This window comes from Xenopus tropicalis, chromosome 9 (assembly GCF_000004195.4).
Source record: "Xenopus tropicalis strain Nigerian chromosome 9, UCB_Xtro_10.0, whole genome shotgun sequence".
Taxonomy (NCBI): Eukaryota; Metazoa; Chordata; class Amphibia; order Anura; family Pipidae; genus Xenopus; species Xenopus tropicalis.
In genome coordinates, this window is record NC_030685.2 from 7,158,463 (window position 1) to 7,184,975 (window position 26,513).

The 26,513-nt window shown below is 49.1% G+C and overlaps 2 protein-coding genes across 2 annotated transcripts; both read right to left on the bottom strand.

Annotated features, from left to right (window-relative positions):
* Nucleotides 1–204: 204 nt before the first annotated feature.
* Nucleotides 205–3,596, bottom strand: mfap4.2 (microfibril associated protein 4 gene 2). Its single transcript, XM_012971439.2, has 6 exons — nucleotides 3,506–3,596; nucleotides 3,303–3,390; nucleotides 2,668–2,810; nucleotides 1,988–2,084; nucleotides 1,641–1,823; nucleotides 205–640 (listed from the first exon to the last, which is right to left on the bottom strand). The coding sequence occupies exons 2-6, from the start codon at nucleotides 3,385–3,387 to the stop codon at nucleotides 363–365; spliced, it is 786 nt and encodes a 261-aa protein (XP_012826893.1). The 5' UTR covers nucleotides 3,388–3,390; nucleotides 3,506–3,596; the 3' UTR covers nucleotides 205–362.
* A 2,140-nt stretch (nucleotides 3,597–5,736) lies between these two features.
* mfap4.1 (microfibril associated protein 4 gene 1) lies at nucleotides 5,737–25,405 on the bottom strand. Its single transcript, XM_012971456.3, has 6 exons — nucleotides 25,312–25,405; nucleotides 23,975–24,062; nucleotides 10,536–10,684; nucleotides 8,770–8,866; nucleotides 7,820–8,002; nucleotides 5,737–6,273 (listed from the first exon to the last, which is right to left on the bottom strand). Exons 1-6 carry the CDS (start codon nucleotides 25,315–25,317, stop codon nucleotides 6,026–6,028), a joined length of 771 nt encoding a protein of 256 aa, XP_012826910.1. The 5' UTR covers nucleotides 25,318–25,405; the 3' UTR covers nucleotides 5,737–6,025.
* Between the last annotated feature and the right edge of the window lie 1,108 nt (nucleotides 25,406–26,513).

Genomic DNA, 26,513 nt, shown 5'->3' on the forward strand with positions numbered 1-26,513 from the left:
ATTGCCTAAATGTTCCACTAAATCCACAAGGAATAAGAGACTTGATAATGAAAATTATAAAGGAAATTACAAGGAACCTTTGACCTCACTTTGATCTCAATAACCATAGCCTACAGGTTATATTGTCACGGAAACGTCTAATATCCTTATAACAGGGGGTTAAATATCTACATCTAGTTGATCAAAGTAAGAAGAAAACAAGACTGACATGGCACATTTTATTAGTGGACATCATTGATTAAATAATAAGAAACACAATCCAACGAAAGAGAGAGGCTACAATGGGTAAGGATGCAGAGAGAGAGAGGTCACAATGGAATTACAGTTAGTAACAGCCAATAAACAACAGGGTGAAGTAAAGTCTATTTATTTGAGCAATTTTGACACATTTCCACACGTCGTATCTTTATCTCAGTCGTTTTGAGGGAGTAGTTAAAACCCTTCCAGCGAGTCCAAGTGATGCCATTGCCAGAGGACGTGTAGGTGGCATCCTGCAGGTATGGCCCATTTATGTTGGCCAAGTGACAGCCCTTAAACCAAAAGCCACTGGAATAGAGGAATGCACAGTTCTGCTGGTAAGTGTCCTGGTCGTGGTCGAAGGTGGAGAACTTCATCCCGTTGTGAAAAGTCAGAGAATCTCCTGGGAAAAATTCAAAATAAACAAGTATGTTGTTATGGAGGGAGCGTATTCTGAACAAAGAGCACCCAGAAGATTCTACATTTAATGTTTATACCAAACACGTTGGATGGATGAGTTCCAACCACTGTAATTTTAGTGCAGTGGTTCTTGAGGAGGTATCTCTGGTTCCTTGGGTCTTGAGGAGGTGCCTACTCAAGAACCCTTCCATGTATATACCAAACACGTTGGATGGATGAGTTCCAACCATTGTAATTTTGGTACAGTGGTTCTTGAGGAGGTATCTCTGGTTCCTTGGGTCTTGAGGAGGTGCCTACTCAAGAACCCTTCCATGTTTACACCAAATACATTGGATGGATGAGTTCCAACCATTGTAACTTTGGTACAGTGGTTCTTGAGGAGGTATCTCTGGTACTTTGGTTCTTGAGGAGGTGCCTACTCAAGAACCCTTTCATGTTTATACCAAACACATTGGATGGATGAGTTCCAACCATTGTAATTTTGGTACAGTGGTTCTTGAGGAGGTATCTCTGGTTCTTTGGGTCTTGAGGAGGTGCCTACTCAAGAACCCTTCCATGTATATACCAAACACGTTGGATGGATGAGTTCCAACCACTGTAATTTTGGTACAGTGGTTCTTGAGGAGGTATCTCTGGTTCTTGAGGAGGTACCTTCTCAAGAACACATATTTACTGTGTGTGGGATGGGGCTAGAACTGAGCTCACGTGCCTCTTCCATGAGTACACATTACATCTTCTCCTTTTCTACCTCTCTTTACTCCACTATCTTTTCTGCTCTGCCTTTCTATTGCCCTTTTCTCAGTATTGTTTATGGCTTTGTTCTCCCATAAACTTTGTTTGTATGTCCTGTTCCCCCCGCTAGTTTAGGCTAAAGTCATGCTAAAAGGAGACCTGGACTGTTCTAGTTCACTTTATTAAATACTTTATTCTAAATAGTATCATTGTCTGCTGGGCATTAAGTGAAAAAATGATTGGCAACCTACCTGCACCTCCATCAATGAATCCATCCACAAAAAGAGTGTACCCATCATCCTCTGGGTTAATTGCATTGGGCGAGAGGGAGAAGTCAGTATATTCTGCATGGGCCGTGTTGTTCTCAAAATCTCCTAGTTCAATCCTCAGCATATATTTCTTCTGCAGGGTTAGCTGGTAAATGTTATGGAGCCCTAAGGGGGAAACAAATCAGGGGGAACCAATCAACATGTAGCTCAGGCAGATGTAGGTTTGGTAGTTTAGAGAGATTGGTGGGTACTGACAAGGGTAACTCCACATGGAATCTAATGGCAAGGGGACAGGACAGGTCTCATCTTCACACACAGCGAAGACTCACCAAGCCAGTACTCTTCATCTGCCCGGCCGAAACCCAACTTATAGTCGGTCCAACCACGGGAGAAGCTCAGGGAGCCATCAAACCTCTTCTGTATAACCTGAGAATAGACTGGTTTTAGATCTCACAGACTTCTAAACAGAAAACCTTTCATGCATAGTGACTATACTTTTGCACCTTGGAATTCTGGGTGACCGTTTGCAAATATAATTATTATTAGACATTAATTCCAGTAGCTCTAAGCCAACTGAACAGCTGCTATGTATATTGTATAGTTGAGACCTTATATGTACATCTTACAGATGTTGATGGTTTCAGACAGCCCCTGGAGGGTTGGGAAATGAACCCTGCAGTCTGGGTGTGGCTAAAAGTAACTGGTCCCCACAGCAAAATCTCTTAAGACCCTTAACACTCAAAGCTTTAAAAAAGATAATATGGTTTGGAATTGTACATGGATAAAAAAGCACCGGGCCCAACATGTTTTTGGGCATCTATCAGCTCACTGAGTTTTCTGTCCATAATTACAGCACCACCACCAACCCCTGTTGCAGTTGTGGTTGGCTAAAAGAACTGGCCTATTGTGGGCACCCCTGGGGCTGCTTAACCCAGCCTTGTGCTTATTGCACGGCCTGCTATGGAGATCCCTTTAAAGAGATCTCAATGGACAAGAAATGGCATCTCACCGTCCACTTGGCTTCATCGGTAGTCATGTCACAGTATACGGGCAAAGCACTTGAAGATCCAGCAGGGTAGATAATGTACACTCCATCTTCCTTTGATCCCAGAGCATATACATCTTCACAGTCGGCAGGGAATGGGCCTGTGCCTGGAATATGATAAAGGAAGGTTGAGTATCTGGTAATGGTCTGGCACAGGGGAACTGCTCGTTACCAGTGCCTGGGGTGCAAGGTGGCAGGGAGAGAATCTGGGGCAAGGGAATGATCTGGCACAGGGGAACTGCTCATTATCAGTGCCTGGGGTGTAAGGTGGCAGGGAGAGAATCTGGTGCAAGGGAAGGATCTGGCACAGGGGAACTGCTCGTTACCAGTGTCTGGGGTGCAAGGTGGCAGGGAGAGAATCTGGTGCAAGGGAAGGATCTGGCACAGGGGAACTGCTCGTTACCAGTGTCTGGGGTGCAAGGTGGCAGGGAGAGAATCTGGTGGAAAGGAAGGATCTGGCACAGGGGAACTGCTCATTACCAGTGTCTGGGGTGCAAGGTGGCAGGGAGAGAATCTGGTGCAAGGGAAGGATCTGGCACAGGGGAACTGCTCATTACCAGTGTCTGGGGTGCAAGCTGGGTTACCATATTCCCACTCACCAATGTCCGACTGTCTCTTTAATTTCTGTCCCCAAACAGAGGCACAAGCCAACAACAGAAGCGCGCAGTGTCCGAGGGGCCCCATTGCCTGGAACAGAACAAACCTTGTAACTAGAACAGCTGGCCAATCAGATGTCCCCCATTCCTTCTGAGTTTATATTATACATTTAAGAGGCCAACCCCCATCTGTACCCTGATCCTACCTTCAGTCCCGTAGCAGATTGTTTGACGTTTTGGATGAATGCACTTGTATTTATATGGTTCAGAGCTTATAATATAAGGGGGGGACTCTGATGTACGGGAAGAATGGGGGCGAGGAGGATTAGGGATAATGATTAACAAAGAAATTCCCATGATAAGGGGGGGGTTACATATCCTGAACACGCAATGCGTAATGTCAAAATAGTGTCCTTGGACTGGGAAATCCGAGAAGAGACTGGGATAGTGGGAAGGGGGTGGGGATGTACCTGGAAATGGATTATATTGCTTTTTAAGCCAAATACCTGCAACCCCCCCTCCCATGCTGAATGGGTCAGTAGTACTTGGTTTATATCCATTGTGCTTCACAAAATCCAGTGCAGTCTAAACTGCCAATTAGCCACGCTGGAGGCAGGTTAGATATGTGTCCAGCTTTAACATGGTGGCAATTTAACATTGGGGATTTCATGAACCTGAACATGAACCTTCTGGATTTAGGAAGAGATACCAGAGGGAGGGAGAAGGACTGGAGAACAGTGGGGTAACTGGGGAATTGAGGGTGGCTTGCCTAGGGGGTTGCCATTCCAACTTGGCATGGCCAGTGTTACACCCAGGATTGGGACAAGAAAACCAAGTGGCATATTCAGTCTGGTGTCAATGTAAATAGACGGCACATCTACAGGATTTAGATAATACAGGTCCCAAGATGGCAGCCCAGTATGGGGCCCACTGGCAAGCCTGCCCCACTGATATCTGGCCAAAAATCAATTGGGCAGGTTTGAAAATTCCACCAGACAAGGACCTCATTGGCAAGTTCCCATTGGTGCCCATTGATGCAGCCCTCAGCTGACAGTCCTCTGTAGGCCCAATGTATTATCCTATTGTTGGCCCATGATTGAAAGAGCTCAATTTGGTCATGCACACTTGTTGGTGACCTCACCAAAGAGCAAATATGACAGTGTTCACTACTTGTAACCCATAGCATCCAATCAGCAGGCAGCAGTTACTGAAACACCGGATTGACTATATATGCATGGTCTGTCCCCTACTAAGTCATCCTACTCATGCCAACTATCTTGGCATTGGATCCAGTGGAACATTTGGAACTTCAGGCAGCCTGGCACTTTTCTTCAGAAACAGGACTGTCACGGCAGTGGTGCAGTTAGAAAATGGTTTTAATTAAAGAGTAGTTATCCTTAGGTGTTTCCTGCCTAAGAAGGCACTTAATTATAGGCAGCCATGGCCTTACTTGGAACGCCTCTACCAACCTTTACCAATCAACTGAAAATACATTGCCTACCATATTCATTTTGCTCATAGACTTTCAATAGCAATAGCAATAGCAAGACTCAGTTTGTGATCTTAGAATTATCTCCCAGTGATTCCTATAAGAAATCCTTTTCGAAAAGTCATGGTCCTTTAGAAAGAAATTGGATTCCTTGGTTGACTTTCCTAAATCAAAGCAACTCAACCCAGTTCTTTGTTTATATGTGATCTATTCATCACCTCAGCAATATTGTTGCCTCCAAGATGTCCCGTTTTATACAGGATAATACAGTGTACAGTATAATCTAATCTTTATTTTTCACATTGACATTTATTGTAACTGATGTTCTCCTACCAACCCAATGTTCCTCCTTTTTATCCTTCTTTCTTTCTTAAGATGGACAACCTATACCTTTTCTAAACCACTTTGAGAAGATGTTTTCATTGAACTCCTTAGTGACTTTAGGTATCCCTATAACTCAAATGTAGAAGATACTAGTAGTCCTAATTCCCATTTCCTTGGAGAAGAAGAAGAAGGAGAAGGAGGAGAAGAAGGAGAAGATAAAGGAGAAGGAGAAGAAGAAGAAGGAGAAGGAGAAGGAGAAGGAGAAGAAGGAGAATGAGAAGGAGAAGAAGAAGGAGAAGAAGGAGAAGGAGAAGAAGAAGAAGAAGAAGAAGAAGAAGAAGAAGAAGAAGAAGAAGAAGAAGAAGAAGAAGAAGAAGAAGAAGAAGAAGAAGAAGAAGAAGAAGAAGAAGAAGGAGGAGAAGGAGAAGAAGAAGAAGGAGAAGGAGAAGAAGAAGAAGAAGAAGGAGAAGGAGAAGGAGAAGAAGAAGAAGAAGAAGAAGAAGAAGAAGAAGAAGAAGAAGAAGAAGAAGAAGAAGAAGGAGAATGAGAATGAGGAGAAGAAGAAGAGGAGGAGGCAGAAGAAGAAGAAAGAAGCACTTTCTACTGGAAATAAAAACATAAAACTGAAATGATATGACATATTTATGAGACATATTCAAGTTACAGTATTCATTAGTGGACATCATCTACTGAATATTTAGGGTAGATACTACAGCAGGTCAGAATAATCAGAGAGGTCACAATGGAGTTATAGCAACATCAAGTGAGCCACGGGGGGGGGGGGGAGAAGTGTCATTTGGGGGCACAAGTGAAAACCATATCACAGGTGAAGGGGAAAAGCTTACAGCAGGATGACAGTAATATGATAACAGACTGTTCTACAGGTTTCAAAGCTAAATGATTTGCAGGGTCGTCACACACGTCGTATCTTCATCTCAGTACTTTTGAGGGAGTAATAAAGACCCTTCCACCCAGACCAGATGATGCCACTGCCATAGGACAGGTGGGCCCCGCGCAGGTACGGTCCATTCAGATTAGCCAGGTGACAAGCTCTGAACCAGAAGCCACCAGCAGAGAGGGAGGCACAGTTTTGCTGGTAAGTATCCCGGTCTCTGTCATAGGTGGAGAACTTCATCCCGCTGTGATAGGTCAGAGAGTCCCCTGAAAAAGACCCAAAGTGAACAAGGGTGTATTAACATGTAAACATATTGAAGGGCGAAAGTGAAGGAACTGCTGGAAGCCCTAAACTGATTAGAAGGTAGACTCTTGAATGATTGGGCTTCCATACCCATGCTATGAACAACGTACCAGCAACGTAGTTCCTATAGAATTACAGGGCGATTGCAAGGAACCTCAATGGAGAATCTGCTTTCCACTACATCTACCATCTTACACTGAGCTCCTCTGTATCTCTGGTGTCAATGACAGCATTTGCTAGCCAAATTAAAAAGGGCCATTGTCTTTTCTAGTGTCTCATCATTGGTGGGTTTATTTTTGACCATTTGGTAGCTCAGATCTGCTGAGATCCAATCATAATTCAGTGGTCATGGACCTTTGCAGTTCAGGCCCCCCCTTTCTAACGCTTGGCCAATGTTAGCTCATAACAAGGTTACCAATATAATAAAATATTAGGGTATCAGCCATTCAGCCACCGTTCCACTGCAACAAATAAGCTCCAACCCTATAATTCTACCCTAATTGACCTTTCAATTGGGCTTTCTAGAATATCTTGCAGTAAAATTGTCCGGTCTATAAATCAACTAGTTCTGTTCAGTTTTTATTTGAGCATTCTCTGTCCTGTCATTTCCAAAAAGAATTGCCCTTTGCCTTTTTGTGTTGCAGATATTGGGAAAGAAGAGCGGGAAATAGACCCTAAATAGCTGTGGCCGTTGACCCTTTTGTTTGCGTTCCCGTACTTTGCCTCATTCCCATAACAAACAGCGAAACTGTAACAATTTAGGCCCCAATTCCCCTAAGCCACGTCAATGTACATCTTGTCATACCCACCTTCTGGCACCACATTTCAGATCCAAAGGTTGGGACTTTGCCATGGTAACAGGAACAATTGGCAGCCATTCATCTGCTCTTGTCAACATTGCAGGCACAGTAGCCTTTCTTAATTCTATCTACCTGCCTGATCTTCCAAATTAGGACTCTGTTAGATTGACATGGTGATTGACCAATTGGCACGTCATAACCCCACCCCTGACATCACCGTCCCCGTCCACAATGTCACTGGCCACACCCCATGACATCACTGCCCCACCCCCCGTTCCGAATTCCGAAGGTGGCAACTGGCAACCCTACATCTTCCACTGTAGAAAGCCCTTTTCAAATATCCTTCGGCCAACCTTGATAGATTTGGAAACATCTATCATTTGTACTTTGGCAATGGGTCTTCATTTTTTATTATGTGTGGTCTCTGAATTATGTAACTTTTTGTTCAGCAGAGCTTGAGTTTGGCATTCCAGCAGGTATCTGGTTGCTAGGGTCCAAATTACCATAGCAACCAAGCTGTGGTGTAGTGAGGCCTTGGCATATGAATAAGAGAAAGCCTGAATAGAAAGGTAAGTAATTAGCACTTATCCTATGACCAACTTCTGAGGTCTTCTGAGGTCTTTTTTATTTTACTACTCTTTTTGTGTTGACAGTTGGACAATAGGTCCATATAAATGGGGCCACTAGGAGCTGCACTTGGCCTTCCTACCTGCTCCTCCGTCAGTGAATTCTTCCACATACAAAGTGTACCCATCATCCTCTGGGTTAATGGCTTTGGGCGAGAGCGAGAAGTCGCCATATTTAGCATGGACCGTGTTGTTCTCAAAGTCTCCCAGGTCGATCCTCAGCTCATACTTCCTCCTCAGGGTCAGCTGGTAGATATTGTGCAGCCCTAATGGGACATAAAGAGGGAAAGATAAGACAACTTGTAGGATGAATTGTTGATAGAGGCTTCTGGGAACTACGAGGTTCATGCGTGAAAGTAATCAGAAGGGGTCAGTTAGCTGTTGTATGGTCCAACCAGTCTGAGGAGCAAAAGGTTGGGTATGTGCCATAGATGTGTGATAGGGCCATGCGTATAGATAGCCAAATAGCATCTGGGAGAAGGAGAGATAGCCCTATCCACCCACAAAAACGTGGGTTGTGAGATAAGATTTTCAGTTTGGGCAGTCTGTCTGTGCTGGTTGGTCTTTTCTAAACTGTGGGTGATATAACTTATGGACCTTTTCCTTCTAGGACATGCTCAGGTCCAAAAGCCACAAGCTCGCTCAGCACACCAATAGCCATCATAGATGATGGATGAGTAACCTGGAAGGTCGGCATCAATAAATATACATAAAACTTTAGTTCCTGAAGGTTCTTCCTCCAAATTTGTACCCCTTCCCCCCAAACTTGACAACATATATCAAAATACAAGACCTGCCTCTCCATCTACACACAAGCCCAGGCAAGCATTAGCCTCAGACGTGCAAAGATCTCCCTGGATGAAGAAGAACAAGCACGTGGTGGGCAAAGAAGACACAAAATAAAGAAGAAGAAAGCCTAAGAGCTAGGTGCTAATACATGTCAGGGGTATCAGAGGAGCAATAGGGGTATTGGGGTTAATACTGCCTATATCTAAGGGGTATCAGAGGTTTCTCCACAAGGGCAAGGACTCACCCAGCCAGTATTCTTCATCTGCTCGACCAAAGCCCAATTTGTAGTCAGTCCAGCCGCGGAAAAAACTCAGGGTGCCGTTAAACCTTTTCTGGATCACCTGGGTGGAAACCGGTTTTAGAACTCAAAGCCACCTTCCAGAAGGTGCTTATTTTTGAATTCCTGGCTTGGGGGCAAGTTTTAGTTGCATAAAAACCCCAGTGTACAGACAAATAGAACCTCCTGTAGACCATTACACATAGGGGCTACCAACTGGCCAACCATAGTCCATATTTGGCACCCAAGGAACTTTTTTTATACTTGTGTTGCTCCCCAACTATTTTCACCTTTGAATGTGGCTCAAGGGTAAACAGGGTGGCCGCTTTTTTTCTACAAAGTATACCGGCTGGGCAGATGGGTGGGTTGACTAGGGGGCAGATTGTGATGTCATGGGGTGGAGTCAAAACGTGAAGGGGATTGTAAAGACTGGGATTAAAGGTGGCCATACACGTTAAGATCTGCAAACGGATCTTCTCCCGATATCCTCACCTACGGGTGGGCAATATTGGGTAAATTTAGGCTAATTCGGTCATTTGGCCCCGGAGCCAAACCATCGAATTAGGAGGCTGGTAATGGGCGCAGTCAGTTCGGGGACTGCATCAACGAGCCGATGCGGTCCCCGATCCGACTAAATTTTTTAACCTGCCCGATCGATATGTGGCTGATTTCAGGCCAGATGTCGGTCGGGCAGAGCCGTCGTTGGTGCCCCTACACCGCCCGATAAGCTGCCGAATCTGTCTAAGGGACCCATATCGGCTGCTACAATTGGCCTGTGTATGGCATCTATTGTAAGGGTCCTGCCTACCCCTGGGCTGAACTGTTTCTCAGGGCTGAAACATTATTACTACATGGGATGAGAGGCTCGGTGCCATATTACACAGCCTAACAGCGCCTCCTAGTGGAACATCAATGCACAACTCGCCATAGCCGTAATAGGGAAACCCTGCTGCCTCTTGTTGTGGGGACAGAGCATGTGCTCTCTAATTCCCACTCACAGCAAAATGTTCTGGGCAACCGCCCAATGCAGCCTCAGGTTTAAAGGGAAACTATACCTCCGAACAATATAAAAATATATCACATAAACAGCTCATATGTAAAACCCTGCTTCGTCTAAATAAACCATTTTCATATAAATATACTTTTTAGCAGTATGTGCCATTGGGTAATCCTAAATAGGAAACTGCCATTTTAAGTACTAAGGGCCGCCCCCTGGGATCATAGGATTTACAGGGCACACAAACAAGCCAAGGCACACATACATGCTAGGCCCCATCAGCCAATGAATGGACAGAGTTCTGCCTTTTGCTCCCACACTACTTCCTGTTACAGTTAGAGCTGCATCACTTCCTGTCAGCTGATCTCTGAGGGAACACACAGCCCATCACAAAATGGCGGCTCAAGGGAAAGGATGTAAAAGGGCAATATTTACTGATATATATATTCCAGTTTGGGGAGAATCTTTAATAGGCCACTTCACATAATATAAACTGTCTGTTGGTTACGTATTCATTCTGGGAGTGTAGTTTCCCTTTAAGGTCTACATTTCTGAACAATAAGGTTACACCATTAGATTGATACTATAATAACTCCACTAACGGCAGCCTTGGATTTCTGACTGCCCTGGTCTGTGGGTAACTAAACAACTAAACAGATCATACCAAGATCTTCATTCACTATTGCTGTACACAATGATTTATACCAGTTTATATACAAAATAATAATCAACTCACTGTCCACTTGCCGCCATCAGTAGTCATGTCACAGTACACTGGCACGGCACTCGAGGACCCAGCAGGGTAAATAACATATACCCCATCGGCTTCTGCCCCGGCAGCATGGACCTCCTCACAGTCTGCAGGGAACTGCTCAGTATCTTCCCCTGGAAAGTAAGAGGAAAGGGTTAATCTGGTGTAGGGGTAGAATCTGGGGACTGGGGCTGTGGGATAGCAGGTATAGTAGGGAGAGATGGTGCCTATAGTAGCAGTGGGGGGATAATAGCCTCTGGGAAGGGACTGGGGCTGTGGGATAGCAGGTATAGTAGGGAGAGATGGTGCCTATAGTAGCAGTGGGATAATAGCCTCTGGGAAGGGACTGGGGCTGTGGGATAGCAGGTATAGTAGGGAGAGATGGTGCCTATAGTAGCAGTGGGGGGATAATAGCCTCTGGGAAGGGATTGGGGCTGTGGGATAGCAGGTATAGTAGGGAGAGATGGTGCCTATAGTAGCAGTGGGATAATAGCCTCTGGGAAGGGACTGGGGCTGTGGATAGCAGGTATAGTAGGGAGAGATGGTGCCTATAGTAGCAGTGGGGGGATAATAGCCTCTGGGAAGGGACTGGGGCTGTGGGATAGCAGGTATAGTAGGGAGAGATGGTGCCTATAGTAGCAGTGGGATAATAGCCTCTGGGAAGGGACTGGGGCTGTGGGATAGCAGGTATAGTAGGGAGAGATGGTGCCTATAGTAGCAGTGGGGGGGATAATAGCCTCTGGGAAGGGACTGGGGCTGTGGGATAGCAGGTATAGTAGGGAGAGATGGTGCCTATAGTAGCAGTGGGGGGATAATAGCCTCTGGGAAGGGACTGGGGCTGTGGGATAGCAGGTATAGTAGGGAGAGATGGTGCCTATAGTAGCAGTGGGGGGGGATAATAGCCTCTGGGAAGGGACTGGGGCTGTGGGATAGCAGGTATAGTAGGGAGAGATGGTGCCTATAGTAGCAGTGGGGGGATAATAGCCTCTGGGAAGGGACTGGGGCTGTGGGATAGCAGGTATATTAGGGAGAGATGGTGCCTATAGTAGCAGTGGGGGGATAATAGCCTCTGGGAAGGGACTGGGGCTGTGGGATAGCAGGTATAGTAGGGAGAGATGGTGCCTATAGTAGCAGTGGGGGGATAATAGCCTCTGGGAAGGGACTGGGGCTGTGGGATAGCAGGTATAGTAGGGAGAGATGGTGCCTATAGTAGCAGTGGGGGGGATAATAGCCTCTGGGAAGGGACTGGGGCTGTGGGATAGCAGGTATAGTAGGGAGAGATGGTGCCTATAGTAGCAGTGGGGGGATAATAGCCTCTGGGAAGGGACTGGGGCTGTGGGATAGCAGGTATAGTAGGGAGAGATGGTGCCTATAGTAGCAGTGGGGGGATAATAGCCTCTGGGAAGGGGGTGTGGCTGTGGGATAGCAGGTATAGTAGGGAGAGATGGTGCCTATAGTAGCAGTAGGGGGATAATAGCCTCTGGGAAGGGACTGGGGCTGTGGGATAGCAGGTATAGTAGGGAGAGATGGTGCCTATAGTAGCAGTGGGGGGATAATAGCCTCTGGGAAGGGACTGGGGCTGTGGGATAGCAGGTATAGTAGGGAGAGATTGTGCCTATAGTAGCAGTGGGGGGATAATAGCCTCTGGGAAGGGACTGGGGCTGTGGATAGCAGGTATAGTAGGGAGAGATGGTGCCTATAGTAGCAGTGGGATAATAGCCTCTGGGAAGGGACTGGGGCTGTGGATAGCAGGTATAGTAGGGAGAGATGGTGCCTATAGTAGCAGTGGGGGGGATAATAGCCTCTGGGAAGGGACTGGGGCTGTGGGATAGCAGGTATAGTAGGGAGAGATGGTGCCTATAGTAGCAGTGGGGGGATAATAGCCTCTGGGAAGGGACTGGGGCTGTGGGATAGCAGGTATAGTAGGGAGAGATGGTGCCTATAGTAGCAGTGGGGGATAATAGCCTCTGGGAAGGGGTGTGGCTGTGGGATAGCAGGTATAGTAGGGAGAGATGGTGCCTATAGTAGCAGTAGGGGGATAATAGCCTCTGGGAAGGGACTGGGGCTGTGGGATAGCAGGTATAGTAGGGAGAGATGGTGCCTATAGTAGCAGTGGGGGGATAATAGCCTCTGGGAAGGGACTGGGGCTGTGGGATAGCAGGTATAGTAGGGAGAGATGGTGCCTATAGTAGCAGTGGGGGGATAATAGCCTCTGGGAAGGGACTGGGGCTGTGGGATAGCAGGTATAGTAGGGAGAGATGGTGCCTATAGTAGCAGTGGGGGGATAATAGCCTCTGGGAAGGGACTGGGGCTGTGGGATAGCAGGTATAGTAGGGAGAGATGGTGCCTATAGTAGCAGTGGGGGGATAATAGCCTCTGGGAAGGGACTGGGGCTGTGGGATAGCAGGTATAGTAGGGAGAGATGGTGCCTATAGTAGCAGTGGGGGGATAATAGCCTCTGGGAAGGGACTGGGGCTGTGGGATAGCAGGTATAGTAGGGAGAGATGGTGCCTATAGTAGCAGTGGGGGGGATAATAGCCTCTGGGAAGGGACTGGGGCTGTGGGATAGCAGGTATAGTAGGGAGAGATGGTGCCTATAGTAGCAGTGGGGGGATAGTAGCCTCTGGGAAGGGACTGGGGCTGTGGGATAGCAGGTATAGTAGGGAGAGATGGTGCCTATAGTAGCAGTGGGGGGATAATAGCCTCTGGGAAGGGACTGGGGCTGTGGGATAGCAGGTATAGTAGGGAGAGATGGTGCCTATAGTAGCAGTGGGGGATAATAGCCTCTGGGAAGGGACTGGGGCTGTGGGATAGCAGGTATAGTAGGGAGAGATGGTGCCTATAGTAGCAGTGGGGGGATAATAGCCTCTGGGAAGGGACTGGGGCTGTGGGATAGCAGGTATAGTAGGGAGAGATGGTGCCTATAGTAGCAGTGGGGGGATAATAGCCTCTGGGAAGGGACTGGGGCTGTGGGATAGCAGGTATAGTAGGGAGAGATGGTGCCTATAGTAGCAGTGGGGGGATAATAGCCTCTGGGAAGGGACTGGGGCTGTGGGATAGCAGGTATAGTAGGGAGAGATGGTGCCTATAGTAGCAGTGGGGGATAATAGCCTCTGGGAAGGGACTGGGGCTGTGGGATAGCAGGTATAGTAGGGAGAGATGGTGCCTATAGTAGCAGTGGGGGGATAATAGCCTCTGGGAAGGGACTGGGGCTGTGGGATAGCAGGTATAGTAGGGAGAGATGGTGCCTATAGTAGCAGTGGGGGGATAATACCTCTGGGAAGGGACTGGGGCTGTGGATAGCAGGTATAGTAGGGAGAGATGGTGCCTATAGTAGCAGTGGGGGATAATAGCCTCTGGGAAGGGACTGGGGCTGTGGGATAGCAGGTATAGTAGGGAGAGATGGTGCCTATAGTAGCAGTGGGGGATAATAGCCTCTGGGAAGGGACTGGAGCTGTGGGATAGCAGGTATAGTAGGGAGAGATGGTGCCTATAGTAGCAGTGGGGGATAATAGCCTCTGGGAAGGGACTGGGGCTGTGGGATAGCAGGTATAGTAGGGAGAGATGGTGCCTATAGTAGCAGTGGGGATAATAGCCTCTGGGAAGGGACTGGGCTGTGGATAGCAGGTATAGTAGGGAGAGATGGTGCCTATAGTAGCAGTGGGGGGAATAATAGCCTCTGGGAAGGGACTGGGCTGTGGGATAGCAGGTATAGTAGGGAGAGATGGTGCTATAGTAGCAGTGGGGGATAATAGCCTCTGGGAAGGGACTGGGGCTGTGGGATAGCAGGTATAGTAGGGAGAGATGGTGCCTATAGTAGCAGTGGGGGATAATAGCCTCTGGGAAGGGACTGGGGCTGTGGGATAGCAGGTATAGTAGGGAGAGATGGTGCCTATAGTAGCAGTGGCGGGGATAATAGCCTCTGGGAAGGGACTGGGGCTGTGGCGATAGCAGTATAGTAGGGAGAGATGGTGCCTATAGTAAGCAGTGGGGGGATAATAGCCTCTGGAAGGGACTGGGCTGTGGATAGCAGTATAGTAGGGAGAGATGGTGACCTATAGTAGCAGTGGGGGGATAATAGCCTCTGGAAGGGACTGGGGCTGTGGGATAGCAGGTATAGTAGGGAGAGATGGTGCCTATAGTAGCAGTGGGGGGATAATAGCCTCTGGGAAGGGACTGGGGCTGTGGGATAGCAGGTATAGTAGGGAGAGATGGTGCCTATAGTAGCAGTGGGGGGATAATAGCCTCTGGGAAGGGACTGGGGCTGTGGGATAGCAGGTATAGTAGGGAGAGATGGTGCCTATAGTAGCAGTGGGGGGATAATAGCCTCTGGGAAGGGACTGGGGCTGTGGGATAGCAGGTATAGTAGGGAGAGATGGTGCCTATAGTAGCAGTGGGGGGATAATAGCCTCTGGGAAGGGACTGGGGCTGTGGGATAGCAGGTATAGTAGGGAGAGATGGTGCCTATAGTAGCAGTGGGGGGATAATAGCCTCTGGGAAGGGACTGGGGCTGTGGGATAGCAGGTATAGTAGGGAGAGATGGTGCCTATAGTAGCAGTGGGGGGATAATAGCCTCTGGGAAGGGACTGGGGCTGTGGATAGCAGGTATAGTAGGGAGAGATGGTGCCTATAGTAAGCAGTGGGGGGATAATAGCCTCTGGGAAGGGACTGGGGCTGTGGGATAGCAGGTATAGTAGGGAGAGATGGTGCCTATAGTAGCAGTGGGGGATAATAGCCTCTGGGAAGGGACTGGGGCTGTGGGATAGCAGGTATAGTAGGGAGAGATGGTGCCTATAGTAGCAGTGGGGGGATAATAGCCTCTGGGAAGGGACTGGGGCTGTGGGATAGCAGGTATAGTAGGGAGAGATGGTGCCTATAGTAGCAGTGGGGGGATAATAGCCTCTGGGAAGGGACTGGGGCTGTGGGATAGCAGGTATAGTAGGAGAGATGGTGCCTATAGTAGCAGTGGGGGATAATAGCCTCTGGGAAGGGACTGGGGCTGTGGGATAGCAGGTATAGTAGGGAGAGATGGTGCCCTATAGTAGCAGTGGGGATAATAGCCTCTGGGAAGGGACTGGGGCTGTGGATAGCAGGGTATAGTAGGGAGAGATGGTGCCTATAGTAGCAGTGGGGGATAATAGCCTCTGGGAAGGGACTGGGGCTGTGGGATAGCAGGTATAGTAGGGAGAGATGGTGCCTATAGTAGCAGTGGGGATAATAGCCTCTGGGAAGGGACTGGGGCTGTGGGGATAGCAGGTATAGTAGGGAGAGATGGTGCCTATAGTAAGCAGTGGGGGGGATAATAGCCTCTGGGAAGGGACTGGGGCTGTGGGATAGCAGGTATAGTAGGGAGAGATGGTGCCTATAGTAAGCTGTGGGGGGATAATAGCCTCTGGGAGGACTGGGGCTGTGGGATAGCAGGTATAGTAGGGAGAGATGGTGCCTATAGTAGCAGTGGGGGGATAAATAGCCTCTGGGAAGGGACTGGGGCTGTGGATAGCAGGTATAGTAGGGAGAGATGGTGCCTATAGTAGCAGTGGGGGGATCATGCCTCTGGGAAAGGGACTGGGGGCTGTGGGATACGCAAGGTATATAGGGAGAGATGCGTGCCTATAGTAGCAGTGGGGGATAATAGCCTCTGGGAAGGGACTGGGGCTGTGGGATAGCAGGTATAGTAGGGAGAGATGGTGCCTATAGTAGCAGTGGGGGATAATAGCCTCTGGGAAGGGACTGGGGCTGTGGGATAGCAGGTATAGTAGGGAGAGATTGGTGCCTATAGTAGCAGTTGGGGGGGATAATAGCCTCTGGGAAGGGACTGGGGCTGTGGGATAGCAGGTATAGTAGGGAGAGATGGTGCCTATAGTAGCAGTGGGGGATAATAGCCTCTGGGAAGGGACTGGGGCTGTGGATAGCAGGTATAGTAGGGAGAGATTGGTGCCTATAGTAGCAGGTGGGGGGATAATAGCCCTCTGGAAGGGACTGGGGCTGTGGGATAGCAGGTATATAGGGAGAGATGGTGCTATAGTAGCAGTGGGGGATAATAGCCTCTGGAAGGGACTGGGGCTGTGGGATAGCAGGTATAGTAGGGAGAGATGGTGCCTATAGTAGCAGTGGGGGATAATAGCCTCTGGGAGAGGGACTGGGGCTGTGGATAGCAGGTATAGTAGGGAGAGATGGTGCCTATAGTGCGTAGGAGGAATAATACCTCTGGGAAGGGACTGGGGCTGTGGGATAGCTGTATAGTAGGGAGAGATGGTGCCTATAGTAGCAGTGGGGGGATAATAGCCTCTGGGAAGGACTGGGGCTGTGGGATAGGCAGGTATAGTAGGGAGAGATGGTGCCTATAGTAGCAAGTGGGGATAAATAGCCTCTGGGAAAGGGACTTGGGGCTGTGGATAGCAGGTATAGTCAGGGAGAGATGGTGCCTATAGTAGCAGTGGGGGGATATAGCCTCTGGGACGGGACTGGGGCTGTGGGATAGCAGCGTATAGTAGGGAGAAGATGGTGCTATAGTCAGCCAGTGGGGGGGATAATAGCCTCTGGAAATGGGACTGGGGCTAGTGGGATAGCAGGTAATGTAGGGAGCGATGGTGCCTATAGTAACAGTGGGGTGGATAAATAGCCTCTGGGGAAGGGCACTGGGGCTGTGGGATAGCAAGGTGATCAGTAGGGGAAGAGATGGGTGCCTATAGTAGCAGTGGGGGGATAATAGCCTCTGGGAAGGGACTGGGGCTGTGGGATAGCAGTATAGTAGGGAGAGATGGTGCCTATAGTAGCAGTGGGGGATAATAGCCTCTGGGAAGGGACTGGGGCTGTGGGATAGCAGGTATAGTAGGGAGAGATGGTGCCTATAGTAGCAGTGGGGGGATAATAGCCTCTGGGAAGGGACTGGGGCTGTGGGATAGCAGGTATAGTAGGGAGAGATGGTGCCTATAGTAGCAGTGGGGGGATAATAGCCTCTGGGAAGGGACTGGGGCTGTGGGATAGCAGGTATAGTAGGGAGAGATGGTGCCTATAGTAGCAGTGGGGGATAATAGCCTCTGGGAAGGGACTGGGGCTGTGGGATAGCAGGTATAGTAGGGAGAGGTGGTGCCTATAGTAGCAGTGGGGGGATAATAGCCTCTGGGAAGGGACTGGGGCTGTGGGATAGCAGGTATAGTAGGGAGAGAGTAGGCAGACAGTTAATGCCGGGACCTGACACAGAGAATGAGGTGTTTGTGGAGGAAATCGTTTCCTTCCGTCTGCTCTCGATTTGCTGATTTTATGAAATTTCCTTTCCGGATTCCACTGGAGATTTGTGTGTCTGCAATTTTAGCTCCCCCCCCCCCTCTCCTTTGTGATTGGACGTTGGGTCATGTGAGATTCTGGGATGATTTAGTTCCAGCAAGATGGGTGTTTAAAGGGAAACTAAACCCAACCGTCCCACTGCGCCCCCTAGTTCTCTATAGAACGTAATTACACATGGAAACCAATTCCCCAATGAGAATTCTACTGACCCAAAACTTCATTATAGATGCAGGAGCTTTAAGAATAGTTGCTGAACTACAGCTCCCAGCATGCCTCAACATTACATTTCCTGGGCAAAGTGTCTCCTGACCCAACCAACCAATAGGGAAGAAGCCTCAAAGACCAACACTCATTTCTAAAGGCATAAGACCATTGAATTGATGGGTTTGAGGTTCTACAACCAGTTGGAAGTCGGGTTTGTTGAACTATTACTATTTTATATAGATGAATTCCCCATCTCTGTATCTCCTCCCTAGGGAGCCAATCAGGATCTTGCATGACTTGTGTTTAGTTTGGGCAGCGGGTTGTTTGTGGAACATGTCGGTTGGGTAATGGGTAGAGGGGCGGGCACGGTGCCAGGGCTGGCAGCTCGGCATGCTGGGAATACTTGGCACGGGGCCAGGGCTGGCAGCTCGGCATGCTGGGAATACTTGGCTCAGGACTATCATACAATGTAATGCAAACATCAGGTCCCTGGGAAATGAGAAGGAGCTGGATAGGGTACGGGATACCGGCGGGGTCAAACTGCAACGGTCTGGAAGCCACTAGAGAGTGCCTGTGTGTGTGAGAGAGTGAAAGAGAGTGCCTGTGTGTGTGAGAGAGTGCAAGAGAGTGCCTGTGTGTGTGTGAGAGTGCAAGAGAGTGCCTGTGTGTGTGAGAGAGTGCAAGAGAGTGCCTGTGTGTGTGAGAGAGTGGCAAGAGAGTGCCTGTGTGTGTGAGAGAGTGCAAGAGAGTGCCTGTGTGTGTGTGAGAGTGCAAGAGAGTGTCTGTGTGTGTGTGAGAGTGCAAGAGAGTGCCTGTGTGTGTGTGAGAGTGCAAGAGAGTGCCTGTGTGTGTGTGTGAGAGAGTGCCTGTGTGTGGTGTGAGAGTGCCTGTGTGTGTGTGAGAGTGCCTGTGTGTGTGTGAGAGTGCAAGAGAGTGCCTGTGTGTGTGTGAGAGTGCAAGAGAGTGCCTGTGTGTGTGTGAGAGTGCAAGAGGTGCCTGTGTGTGTGAGAGAGTGCAAGAGAGTGCCTGTGTGTGTGAGAGAGTGCAAGAGAGTGCCTGTGTGTGAGAGAGTGCAAGAAGTGGCCTGTGTGTGTGAGAGAGTGCAAGAGAGTGCCTGTGTGGGCAAGTCCGTGTGAGAGAGTGCAAGAGAGTGCCCTGTGTGTGTGAGAGAGTGCAAGAGAGTGCCTGTGTGTGTGAGAGTGCAAGAGAGTGCCTGTGTGTGTGAGAGAGTGCAAGAGAGTGCCTGTGTGTGTGAGAGTGCAAGAGAGTGCCTGTGTGTGTGAGAGAGTGGCAAGAGAGTGCCTGTGTGTGTGAGAGTGCAAGAGAGTGCCTGTGTGTGTGAGAGTGCAAGAGAGTGCCTGTGTGTGTGTGAGTGCAAGAGAGTGCCTGTGTGTGTGAGGGAGTGCAAGAGAGTGCCTGTGTGTGTGAGAGAGTGCAAGAGAGTGCCTGTGTGTGTGAGAGAGTGCAAGAGAGTGCCTGTGTGTGTGTGAGAGTGCAAGAGAGTGTCTGTGTGTGTGTGAGAGTGCAAGAGAGTGCTGTGTGTGTGTGAGAGTGCAAGAGAGTGGCCTGTGTGTGTGTGTGAGAGAGTGCCTGTGTGTGTGTGAGAGTGCCTGTGTGTGTGTGAGAGTGCCTGTGTGTGTGTGAGAGTGCAAGAGAGTGCCTGTGTGTGTGTGAGAGTGCAAGAGAGTGCCTGTGTGTGTGTGAGAGTGCAAGAGAGTGCCTGTGTGTGTGAGAGAGTGCAAGAGAGTGCCTGTGTGTGTGAGAGAGTGCAAGAGAGTGCCTGTGTGTGAGAGAGTGCAAGAGAGAGAGTGCAAGAGAGTGAGAGTGCAAGAGAGTGCCTGTGTGTGTGAGAGAGTGCAAGAGAGTGCCTGTGTGTGTGAGAGTGCAAGAGAGTGCCTGTGTGTGTGAGAGAGTGCAAGAGAGTGCCTGTGTGTGTGAGAAGTGCAAGAGAGTGCCTGTGTGTGTGAGAGTGCAAGAGAGTGCCTGTGTGTGTGTGAGTGCAAGAGAGTGCCTGTGTGTGTGAGGGAGTGCAAGAGAGTGCCTGTGTGTGTGAGAGTGCAAGAGAGTGCCTGTGTGTGTGTGAGAGTGCAAGAGAGTGCCTGTGTGTGTGTGAGAGTGCAAGAGAGTGCCTGTGTGTGTGAGAGTGCAAGAGAGTGCCTGTGGTGTGTGAGAGTGCAAGAGAGTGCCTGTGTGTGTGTGAGAGTGCAAGAGAGTGCCTGTGTGTGTGTGAGAGTGCAAGAGAGTGCCTGTGTGGTGTGTGAGAGTGCAAGAGAGTGCCTGTGTGTGTGTGAGAGTGCAAGAGAGTGCCTGTGTGTGTGTGAGAGTGCAAGAGAGTGCCTGTGTGTGGTGTGAGAGTGCAAGAGAGTGCCTGTGTGTGTGTGAGAGTGCAAGAGAGTGCCTGTGTGTGTGTGAGAGTGCAAGAGAGTGCCTGTGTGTGTGTGAGAGTGCAAGAGAGTGCCTGTGTGTGTGTGAGAGTGCAAGAGAGTGCCTGTGTGTGTGTGAGAGTGCAAGAGAGTGCCTGTGTGTGTGTGTGTGTGTGTGAGAGTGCAAGAGAGTGCCTGTGTGTGTGTGAGAGTGCAAGAGAGTGCCTGTGTGTGTGTGAGAGTGCAAGGAGTGCCTGTGTGTGTGTGAGAGTGCAAGAGAGTGCCTGTGTGTGTGTGAGAGTGCAAGAGAGTGGCCTGTGTGTGTGTGAGAGTGCAAGAGAGTGCCTGTGTGTGTGTGAGAGTGCAAGAGAGTGCCTGTGTGTGTGTGAGAGTGCAGAGAGTGCCTGTGTGTGTGTGTGAGAGTGCAAGAGAGTGCCTGTGTGTGTGTGTGTGAGAGTGCAAGAGAGTTGCCTGTGTGTGTGTGAGAGTGCAAGAGAGTGCCTGTGTGTGTGTGAGAGTGCAAGAGAGTGCCTGTGTGTGTGTGAGAGTGGCAAGAGAGTGCCTGTGTGTGTGTGAGAGTGCAAGAGAGTGCCTGTGTGTGTGTGAGAGTGCAAGAGAGTGCCCTGTGTGTGTGTGTGTGAGAGTGCAAGAGAGTGCCTGTGTGTGTGTGAGAGTGCAAGAGAGTGCCTGTGTGTGTGTGAGAGTGCAAGAGAGTGCCTGTGTGTGTGTGAGAGTGCAAGAGAGTGCCTGTGTGTGTGTGAGAGTGCAAGAGAGTGCCTGTGTGTGTGTGAGAGTGCAAGAGAGTGCCTGTGTGTGTGAGAGAGTGCAAGAGAGTGCCTGTGTGTGTGTGAGAGTCAAGAGAGTGCCTGTGTGTGTGTGAGAGTGCAGAGAGTGCCTGTGTGTGTGTGAGAGTGCAAGAGAGTGCCTGTGTGTGTGTGAGAGTGCAAGAGAGTGCCTGTTGTGTGTGTGGAGTGCATGAGAGTGCTGTGTGTGTGTGAGAGTGCCGAGAGTGCCTGTGTGTGTGTGAGAGTGCAAGAGAGTGCCTGTGTGGTGTGTGAGAGTGCAGAGGTGCCTGTGTGTGTGTGAGAGTGCAAGAGAGTGCCTGTGTGTGTGTGAGAGTGCAAGAGAGTGCCTGTGTGTGTGTGAGAGTGCAAGAGAGTGCCTGTGTGTGTGTGTGAGAGTGCAAGAGAGTGCCTGTGTGTGTGTGAGAGTGCAAGAGAGTGCCTGTGTGTGTGAGAGTGCAAGAGAGTGCCTGTGTGTGAGAGAGTGCAAGAGAGTGCCTGTGTGTGTGAGAGTGCAAGAGAGTGCCTGTGTGTGTGTGAGAGTGCAAGAGAGTGCCTGTGTGTGTGAGAGAGTGCAAGAGAGTGCCTGTGTGTGTGTGAGATGCAAGAGAGTGCCTGTGTGTGTGTGAGAGTGCAAGAGAGTGCCTGTGTGTGTGTGAGAGTGCAAGAGAGTGCCTGTGTGTGTGTGAGAGTGCAAGAGAGTGCCTGTGTGTGTGTGAGAGTGCAAGAGAGTGCCTGTGTGTGTGAGAGAGTGCAAGAGAGTGCCTGTGTGTGTGTAAGAGAGAGAGTGCAAGAGAGTGCCTGTGTGTGTGTGAGAGTGCAAGAGAGTGCCTGTGTGTGTGTGAGAGTGCAAGAGAGTGCCTGTGTGTGGTGTGAGAGTGCAAGAGAGTGCCTGTGTGTGTGTGAGTGTGAGAGTGCAAGAGAGTGCCTGTGTGTGTGTGAGAGTGCAAGAGAGTGCCTGTGTGTGTGTGAGAGTGCAAGAGAGTGCCTGTGTGTGTGTGAGAGTGCAAGAGAGTGCCTGTGTGTGTGTGTGTGTGAGAGGTGCAAGAGAGTGCCTGTGTGTGTGTGAGAGTGCAAGAGAGTGCCTGTGTGTGTGTGAGAGTGCAAGAGAGTGCCTGTGTGTGTGTGAGAGTGCAAGAGAGTGCCTGTGTGTGTGTGAGAGTGCAAGAGAGTGCCTGTGTGTGTGTGAGAGTGCAAGAGAGTGCCTGTGTGTGTGTGAGAGTGCAAGAGAGTGCCTGTGTGTGTGTGAGAGTGCAAGAGAGTGCCTGTGTGTGTGTGAGAGTGCAAGAGAGTGCCTGTGTGTGTGTGAGAGTGCAAGAGAGTGCCTGTGTGTGTGAGAGAGTGCAAGAGAGTGCCTGTGTGTGTGTGAGAGTGCAAGAGAGTGCCTGTGTGTGTGTGAGAGTGCAGAGTGTGCCTGTGTGTGTGTAGAGTGCAAGAGAGTACCTGTGTGTGTGGGTGTGTGAAGTGCAAGAGAGTGCCTGTGTGTGTGTGAGAGTGCAAGAGAGTGCCTGTGTGTGTGTGAGAGTGCAAGAGAGTGCCTTGTGTTGTGTGTGAGAGTGCAAGAGAGTGCCTGTGTGGTGTGAGAGAGTGCAACGAGAGTGCCTGTGTGTGTTGTGAGAGTGCAAGAGAGTGCCCTGTCGTGTTGTGTGAGCCGTGCAGAGAGTGCCTGTGTGGTGTGTGAGAGTGGCAGAGAGTGCCTGTGTGTGTGTGTGAGAGTGCAAGAGAGTGCCTGTGTGTGGTGGTGAGAGTGGCAGAGAGAGTGCCTGTGTGTGTGTGAGTGCAGGGTGCCTGTGTGTGTGTGAGAGTGCAAGAGAGTGCCTGTTGTGTGTGTGAGAGTGCAAGAGAGTGCCTGTGGTGTGTGTGAGTGGCAGAGTGTGCTGGTGTGTGTGTGAGAGTGCAAAGAGAGTGCCTGTGTGTGTGTGAGAGTGCAAGAGAGTGCCTGTGTGTGTTGAGAGTGCCGTGTGTGTGTTGTTGGAGTGCAAGAGAGTGCCTGTGTGTGTGTGAGAGTGCAATGTGTGTGTGTATGAGAGTGCCTGTGTTGTGTGGGTGCAAGAGTGCCTGTGTGTGTGGAGAAGTGCCTGTGTGTGTGAGAGAGTGCAAGAGAGTGCCTGTGTGTGTGAGAGAGTGCAAGAGAGTGCCTGTGTGTGTGAGAGTGCAAGAGAGTGCCTGTGTGTGTGTGAGAGTGCAAGAGAGTGCCTGTGTGTGTGAGAGTGCAAGAGAGTGCCTGTGTGTGTGTGAGAGTGCAAGAGAGTGCCTGTGTGTGTGTGGAGAGTGCAAGAGAGTGCCTGTGTGTGTGTGAGAGTGCAAGAGAGTGCCTGTGTGTGTGTGTGAGAGTGCAAGAGAGTGCCTGTGTGTGGTGTGAGAGTGCAAGAGAGTGGCCTGTGTGTGTGTGAGAGTGCAAGAGAGTGCCTGTGTGTGTGTGAGAGTGCAAGAGAGTGCCTGTGTGTGTGAGAGAGTGCAAGAGAGTGCCTGTGTGTGTTGAGAGTGCAAGAGAGTGCCTGTGTGTGTGTGAGAGTGCAAGAGAGTGCAAGAGAGTGCCTGTGTGTGTGTGAGAGTGCAAGAGAGTGCCTGTGTGTGTGAGAGAGTGCAAGAGAGTGCCTGTGTGTGTGTGAGAGTGCAAGAGAGTGCCTGTGTGTGTGTGAGAGTGCAAGAGAGTGCCTGTGTGTGTGTGAGAGTGCAAGAGAGTGCCTGTGTGTGTGTATTCCATTAACATGACACATGATACAAATGGCTTTAGCAGGACAGGCTCGTACTCACACATCTGGCTCGGCGCACACGTCCCACTCACCATTATCCGGCTCTCGCTTGGATATCCGACCCCACACTGAGCCACAAGCCAACAGCAGGAGGGCAACGCGCCCCAGGGCCCCCAGTGCCTGCAACAGAACCGCTACATCTCAGCTCCGCTGTAATGCCCCACCATAACTGCCCCCCTGGGTCCAAACTGCCCCTACTGTGCCCTCTATGGTGCTGTGAGACTTATTAGCAATGGCCCTAGTGGGGTTCCCTCACTCTATTCTGCCAGAAGTGGTATCTTATGGCCGGGGGGCCCCCCAATGTGCCAAGGTGTCAGAGATTCCCCTGCATTGTAGGTTCAAACCAGGGCACAGACTGTGCTTCTCTGCAATTGTGTTTGTAATTGTACCTGCCCCTCAGGGTATTAATATTGCCTTCTTGCCCAAAGCTCCCCTTTGTTTGGACCCCTATGGGAATCTACACATTTATATTTGGATCGCCCAATAGCTATTTATTTAAAAAATACACAACTGCTCTTGTAAATACGCATATAAATCTGATTATTGGGTACCCTGATTGCTAGAACTTACATAAGTACCTCGTTGGTAGAACCCACATAAGTACCGCATTGGTAGAACCCACCTAAGTACCTCATTGGTAGAACCCACATAAGTACCTCATTGGTAGAACCCACATAAGTACCTCGTTGGTGGAACCCACACAAGTACCTCGTTGGTACAACCCACACAAGTACCTCGTTGGTAGAACCCACACAAGTGCCTCGTTGGTAGAACCCACACAAGTGCCTCGTTGGTAGAACCCACACAAGTGCCTCGTTGGTAGAACCCACACAAGTGCCTCGTTGGTAGAACCCACACAAGTGCCTCGTTGGTAGAACCCACATAAGTACCTCGTTGGTGGAACCCACATAAGTACCTCGTTGGTGGAACCCAAATAAGTACCTCGTTGGTAGAACCCACATAAGTACCTCGTTGGTGGAACCCACATAAGTACTTGTTGGTAGAACCCACATAAGTACCTCGTTGGCAGAACCCACTTAAGTACCTCGTTGGCGGAACCCACATAAGTACCTCGTTGGCGGAACCCACATAAGTACCTCGTTGGCGGAACCCACATAAGTACCTCGTTGGTATAACCCACATAAGTACTCCAAAAGTTTATAGTTGGGACCCAATTCCCCTTATTTTGAACATTTCCATTGTTTAATCAGGTTGGTGACATGCACAATTAATATGGTTTTTTTTATAGGGAAATCAAGTAATTAACTAAAAATGGAGGAATTTATTCCCTATGGGGGGAGGTGGGGGGTGAGAGTAAGAATTAGGTTGAACCCCCATCTGTACCCATCTCACAGCCCTGGGCTCCTACCTTCATCCCTGCAGCTGCTGCTCTGTAATTCTGCCTTTAAAGCTCTTGTATTTATATGGTGTGTCTGGTCCAGAGCTCCCTCGCCGGCCCCCCGGCCCCCCTTCCCATGTCATATAAAGGGGGGAGCGTATGGGGGCAGCTGGAATATTATTGTTACAGTAAAAAAAAAAACGACACAGGATGGGGGTGTTGGGCTTCAGCCTCCAGGGTACAAAACACACATGTTCCTGTAGCATAACAGGATGCCCAGCTGGCACCGGCGCCACTCAGGGTCTGTCAGGGTGAAAGCAACACAGTGCAACCAGCTCACAAAACCGGGAAGCCTCTTCTATTATCTCTCTATTGTGTTGTACTCTATTGTGTTGCACTGTATTGTGTTGTACTGCACTGTATTGTGTTGTACTGTACTCTATTGTATTGTGTTGTACTGTATTGTGTTGTACTGTACTCTATTGTATTGTGTTGTACTGTACTCTATTGTATTGTGTTGTACTGTATTGTGTTGAACTTTTGCTCTGCCGCACAACTCCACTTGCAATAATCATTGTATAGTGATTATCAACTTCAGCCATAGAGGTAGAGAGGGGGGTGCTGAGAAACAAGAAAGGAAAATCATAAAGGAAAGAAAACAAAAGAAAGGAAAGAAAAGGAAAGGAAAGGGAAGAAAAGAAGGAAAGGAAGGGAAGGAATGAAAGAAAGGAAAGGAAGGAAAGAAAAAAGAAGGGCAGGAAAGGAAAGGAAAGAAAGGAAAATCATAAAGTAAAGAAAAAAATAGAAAGGAAAGAAAGGAAAGGAAAAAAAAAAGAAAGGAAAGGAAGGAAGGAAGGAAGGAAGGAAAGGAAAGAAACAAAGGAAAGAAAAGAAAAAAAAGAAAAGAAGGAAAAGAAAAGAAAGGAAAGGAAGGGAAGAAATGAAAGAAAAGAATGAAAGGAAGGGAAAGAAAAGAAAGGAAAGGAAAGGAAAGAAAAGAAACAAAGGAAAGGAAAGAAAGGAAGGAAGGAGAGGAAAGAAAGGAAGGAAGGAAAGAAAGAAAGGAAAGTAAAGAAGGAAAGAAGAAAAGAAAAGAAGGGAAGGGGAAGGAAAGAAAAGAAAAGAAAGGGAAGGAAGGGAAGGAAATAAAGGAAAGAAGAGAAGGGCAGGAAAGTAAAGGAAAGAAAAGAAGGTAAGAAAGGAAAGAAATAAAAGAAGGAAAGAAAAGAAAG